The following is a 6,297-nucleotide window of genomic DNA, read 5'->3' as shown; positions in this document are numbered from 1 at the left end:
TCCATATACCCAAAAATGTGATAGCTATCGCTCTCACCGAAGTATCATTTTAAGAAAAGACTAACAGCATCTTTACACTTCTCATAAAAATCTGCTTTCTTCAAATTACTTCTACAGCTCCTCTTTACACTCCTTTCAGTTTACTCACCTTCAAGACAGGACCACCAGACCTAGACACACCACTTCTATGATTGAAGGAATAATATAGGGCATGTCAAGACAAAGCTTATTTTGTCTTTGGGTAAGACATACACCAAAGGTTGCGTGTTTACTTCAAAATACAAAGAAACAAAGATAAGACAAATTAAGTCCATTAGGACCATGCAAAACAAGCAGCATTCTCATTGTTTAGCACCTTAACCTGGACATGATAGCTTCCTCTCCCAACTACCAACTAAAGATGAAATTTCTTTCAAGGGGATCCTGCTCCTTCCTTCCAGAGGAAAAAACAAGACTCCCTTAAAATGCTCCTTTCTTACTTACCACCTGCTCAAAGAAGCTTTCTCTTCTACTTCATCATGACATCACATCATAACATAAAGGTGTTGAAAAAGTAGAAATCTCTTCCTGAATCCAGAGCTGTCATTCCCTGTGACACGCACAAAAATCCCAAGTGTTGATGCCACAGGCAACAAAACCAGCAGCAATGTGCTCAACTGGAAGACCCACCAGGCTTGTACACACACTTAGATTTGGAAGGCTGTGTCTGTGGAACACCCACACTTGCAGAACAAAGACAGGTTTTCCAGACTTGATCCATTTGCTGTAAAACCACTGAGGGATGTCTCTTATTTGTCAGAGATTCACTCAACACCAGTAACTTTCCCATTATTTTAGTGCTAGACTATTCTCAAACTAAGGCTATTGGTATAAGTGTTATGTCACCTGCCTTTTCAAAGCAGGTATCCTCAACTGCCCCACAAGGTAATGAATTTAAGAAAACACTTCAGCCAGTTGCCTTAAGAGTTCCTGGGCACAGATCCTCTCCACCTGCTGACTCAATAGCATGTACCCTGATCAGATGTCACTCAAGTTTGCCCTGGATAACATATAGCCAGACTACAGTTCCACCTCCCCACCAGCCAAGCTTGCTGCCGCTGACCATCCTCCAGGCTTTTCTATGCCTGTAACTGTTTGCAAATGGAAGCTATGATGGACCAAGCACAAATGCTGAAGCAGCTGTTCTTTCAGGTCTAGTGGAGATAATTCAGGTTATAAATGAAGTTGGCCATACTATTCCTCAAACTGGAAGGAAAGTCCTTGGGCTTTCTACTCAGAGCTTCCATCTTTGAAACATTACAGAACTAGAGATACAGTAGGATAACCTGTAAAGACAATGCTAGAGGAAGTCAGAGTTTCCCAAACATCTCCAATGCAATACAAAAGAGACATCAAGATGGCCAATTCTTACACAGCACAGCTGCATAAATAAGTGGAGCTCCGCAATACAGCAGCTGATAGGAGCAGAATTCCAGCAGAAACTGATCACACACACTTCACCTAAGTTCTGGTTAACCTTCCCAAAAGATAGCATTGCAAGCTACAGCATTTTCAAAGTCCAAGCACTTCTTCAGTCAAAACAGCTAAACACTTTCACCAAACTTATTCCTGCTGTAATTAGACCCGCATTTCTTCTCACCCCACCCTTTGGGCATGGGAGATTAGCTGATAAATAAACAAAAACCCTCCCTTCAAGACACCAGGCACTCATATAAAGGCAACCACACACAACAGCAACGATGAATTGAGTTTTAATGTTTACAGTAGTCACTTCACAGGGACACCAACTTTATCCTCAATTCTGACACTGGAGTTACTTTATTGGGAAAGCTGTGAGAAGACAAACAGTTACTCCAAAATATAACTACAAAGAGGAAAAATAAAGTTGAGATCAAACTGTGCTTTATAGGAAGATTACATAGTTTTACTTGCATAGCACAAGCATACAGAAATATGAGTTAACAGGCAGTGATACAACCTATCTCAATTCATGTTATTGCTGCTTTTCCTCCATCTGAGTAACTGGTTGCTGGTCACCGCTGGAACCAAGAGAGGCTTACTGGCAGGTACTTTTCAGTAGTTTAATTTGGTTTAGCCAAGGAATATTGTACACTACAAAGGTGCATGTGGTATACTGAGGAGAGAGAAAAAGAAATCAATTATCATATTAAGAACATACAACAGTGTCATTGATCATTGTTCTACACAGATCTATCCCATTTTGTGATCCTTGACTATATGCCGCTCTTATGACTCTGGATTTGCACTCTCCCAGAAGTGTATCCTGGAACCCCAAACTTAGAACCTGCTCAGGACTAATCATTTATGCCAAAGGATAACACAGAAGCCGAGCAGTCAACATTTCACAATATCAAGCTACTTCCCCACACTAGCTCCCAGCGCTGTAGAGCTTTCAGCCTGGGTAATCCTCCAACATAAGCTCTGAGGGCACAGGCAGGCTGGCCCACACAGCTAACCATTTGTTTGTGCTTGTCTGCCTAACAATGGCAGCTGTGTTTATGCACAGGCAAGCTTCTACCCATGTGCTTAGTGGATCATTCCTGTGCCGTGTCAGTTCTCATGCAGGCACAAAGAACATGCAGAGAAGTACAGCCTATTACCAATTAACACTAGTAATGAAATAACAGGCAAGAACTAGACACTGACCAAAGGCAGACAATTTGGTGTTAACCTGAAAAGATAGATGATTTCTTAAGATAACTGCATTCAGCATGATATAGTAAATCTAGAGAACCAGGGTAATCCAGCTGTGATCAGTGCTTAGCCCAAAGTAAGATTCACAGAAATGGGACTGTCTCAAAAGAGGACCGAGTTAGCTTGTTCACATGTGTATGGGAGGAGCTGAGAAGCGTATGACAACTTAAGGCACCAAACTGACAACCAGGAGACCCCTAAGCAATCCCTTCTTCGCAAAGTTTCCTCTGCATATCCCTGAAATCAGAGCCACATGCACTCATAAGATTGAGGCACATGTACTCCTATTGTGTACCACAGCCTGAAGTCTCATGCTGGAAAGTCTCCCCTCCTCTGTGAGTATTATCTGGCAAGACAAGTTCTGCAAGGACAGCATCTTGCCCGGTCTAAAGGCATGACACATCCGATCTTATTACAAGCAGACAGGTGATGCTGCCCATACCTTCCCAGAGGGAAGGAGGCACTAGGAACCCAGGAAGCAGCACATCCTGCTTAGAGCCTACCTTAGCCATCTCTGGCTCATCGTGGAATTCACAGCTCTGGAGATTAGATGATGACTTGGGGCAAGTTGTCCGACCAATCTCAACCTCCAGGATGTACTTGATTCCAGACACGAGCTGCAACAAGATCACAGGCAGTAGCAACTTTATTCACAGCACATACCTAGGAGCTTTCTAAAGAGAAGAATCTTACAGGAGAGAAGCACAACCAGCCAAAAAGTACAGACCAGGCAGTGTGTGGCAACCTTCAGAGAAAACACACTCAGCATCCCTTACCAAACAGGAAACAAGATCCAAGTAAACAAACTAGTGCAGCTTCCTTAGCAGTAAACAAAGCTGCGTTAGCTCATGAAGCAACATTAGCATTCAGAGCCGTAAGCCCCAAGCTTTCATCCACCTTCTGCGGCAGAACAGCCTGAATTAACCTCAGAAATCCCAACTCCCGCAGCACTCCACGCACACGGAGGCAGGCCGTCCCCGCACCCACCTGCCGCTTGGCGCTGATGACCCGCACCACCCGGCTGGAGTACTTGTCATTGCTGGCCCTGTTGTACTCGGCCATGGCGAACTGCAGGGCCCGCTGCAAGCCCTCGTCGTTCTCATCTACGGGCATGGGAGCCCCCAGGAGCCGGGGACGCTCCTCGTCGCCCAGGACAGCTCCGGCGAGCATCAGCGCCGCGGCCAGCAACACCGCACAGCCCCGAGCTCCCGCCATGGCTCCGCACTCCGCGCTGCGCTCCGCCGCCGCCCTTTTAAGGCCTGCCGAGCGAGGTGGGCGGTGGCTTCGGCCCACACGCCCCGCCCCTCTCGGCCGGGGAGGGCAGGACAGACGGAGGGTGGAGCTCAGCCAGGCTGGGAAATGGGGCGGTTTAGGGAGGCAACAAATACGCCCACGGTGACGGCAGTGCTAGGGAGCGTCGTGCATGAAAACGCTAGCCCTCGCACGGCGGGCTTCTAGAGCTGCCCCGCAGGCAGGCTGCGCTCAGGTGCGCTCACGCAGACTTTCTAGGGGACGGGCCGCGGCTGGGGGCTTGGCGCGGCGGGGCTGCGGCTGTCCCGTCCGGAATTGCACCACCCACGGCCCTCTTTGTGGGTTCGGATGGAGGAGGCTGCTTTCCCACATGGGTCCGGGAACTTGGAGACTTTTCCAGGCTCTGCCTCCTCGTGACTTATTCTAGCACTTATTTCCCCCTACTGCGGAGAGGTGGCAAGAAAACCACGGAACATTTTAAGTTACTAATTTGGCTTTTAGCACAAAACACCGTGTGTCATTTCCTATATCTGCCTCCGCAGCATTGGTGTTTCCTCATCCACATTAATTGCTCAAGGTCGGAGGGGTGTCAGTGGCAAGGCTGGCTTCCCAGACAGATGGCTTAACTTCTAGTTTCATCTCGTAACCACAGGGTCTTTTTCTCCTGTCAGGAACACTAAGTTTGGCAAGACAGGACCTATATAGCACTACAGAGCTAGCATGAGTGAGATTTAAGGCCTTACACAGTTATTAGATTAAGAGAGCGTGACATTTTATGCCTGAATATTCTCAACACCTCTCATAATGAGAAGGAAAGGGCTTGTGGACTGACTGGAAAGGCTGTTTGTAGCCTGCTGAGTGCCAGCAGTATCCAGCATGAAAACTGTCACAGGAAACCCCTGCAGGTGGCAACAAGCTGTGCAACTAATGCTGCAACCACAGGACATTATGGTAGCTTTTACTGGTAAGAGAAAGACATGAGCACCACTGCAGCATCAGGTGCTGTCAGTGACACAGGAGAAAATATCAGTGCTGTTGGGATTGAGGGAGCTTTGGCTACTTTTTCAGAGCCAGTCCAAGCTGATGCTGGGCAGAAAAGGCTTTACAATTGCCTATTATGTATCTGAGGGGAAAAGCGGGGAGAAATAGTTCTTGTTAAGAGCTAAATACTTTGCCTGCAGTCCAGGCAAACAAGTCATCTCATTGGAGTTAAGATAAAACAAGCCATAATTGGCCTGTGTCCTTCTCCTGAGCTATAGCAGCACACACTTCAATGCAGAGCTGCCTACCCAGGACCACGTTCAGGTGGCTTTTGAGGAACTCGGAAGAGGAGCCTCCACAACTTCACTGGATAGCCTGTGACAATGCAGTGGCACCCAGACAGCACAGGAGGACTTCCTGATGGTCAGGAGGAACCTGGCCCTCCAGCGCTCACCTAGAATTCCAGTTTCTTCTTAGATGTTAATCTGTCACTGGCCCAGTTTATAACTGACCCCACAAAGCCACTCTAAGAGAAAAGACTGAGGAAGTAGAGGAGGCTTGCATCAGTTATGTTGAGGGATGGTGACACCTTTCGTGAGGGAAAGGCTTGTTGGCCTCCTTAGGCAGGTAATCATTCACATATAATGGAGGGGGTTCAACACTGAGGGTGACCATTTCACCCCCAGACAGACCACAGTCTAGGCACAGGTGATGGAGAGTCTCTGTCTTGAGTTTTAGGGAGCAGAGCCTTCAGCCTGGGTTTTGTTTCTCCCAGAGAAGTTCCTTAAGAACTGCTCCTCATACTGGGGGATTGGCTCCATGGCATTTCAGACAAGTACCTGCAGCTTCCCAAAACAAAAGCAACATCTGAGGTGTGGCTGTCAACCCTTTCCTACACTACATACAGGTTGCCAGAAACACTTCACCCTCCTGCTCACATCACCAACTTTTGAACTTAAAGGAAAAGATCACAAGTGGTTTGAAAGGAAGAAAAATCTCAAACACCAATCTCAGAATTCCTTATTCTTCGCTTGTCCTTCCACATTCCTTCTCCTATTCACAGTAAACTGAGATATATCTGGAGATTTGGTGGTCATCTGAATAGCTTTTTAACTGCCTGAAGGGTGTTGCCTGTTGGTCAACATTGTTGTCCTCTTCCTTAGACACAGACACTATTTTCAGTTGAAGACATATAACTGCAGAAAGCAGAGCTGGTCTTTGGTCAGCAGTGTCAGAAAATGTTTCTGTTTTACCAGGATTTCTCTTTGCCCTCCTAATAGATGCATCAATATTTATTCTGCAAAATAGTGGTTGCCAAAGTCTCTCTTTGACACAGTTGCTGCCTGGCTT

General features: G+C 46.8%; 1 protein-coding gene across 1 annotated transcript; it reads right to left on the bottom strand.

Moving 5' to 3' along the window:
- Positions 1-1,735: 1,735 nt before the first annotated feature.
- On the bottom strand, positions 1,736-3,977 carry LOC116231644 (cystatin). The gene is made up of 3 exons (XM_031597524.2): positions 3,703-3,977; positions 3,219-3,332; positions 1,736-2,134 (listed from the first exon to the last, which is right to left on the bottom strand). The coding sequence occupies exons 1-3, from the start codon at positions 3,928-3,930 to the stop codon at positions 2,057-2,059; spliced, it is 420 nt and encodes a 139-aa protein (XP_031453384.2). The 5' UTR covers positions 3,931-3,977; the 3' UTR covers positions 1,736-2,056.
- Positions 3,978-6,297: the final 2,320 nt, after the last annotated feature.

This window comes from Phasianus colchicus, chromosome 2 (assembly GCF_987193195.1).
Source record: "Phasianus colchicus chromosome 2, bPhaCol1.hap1.1, whole genome shotgun sequence".
In the NCBI taxonomy this organism is placed as follows: Eukaryota; Metazoa; Chordata; class Aves; order Galliformes; family Phasianidae; genus Phasianus; species Phasianus colchicus.
Note: the sequence above shows the minus strand (reverse complement) of the source record. Positions and strands in the feature narration are given on the sequence as shown.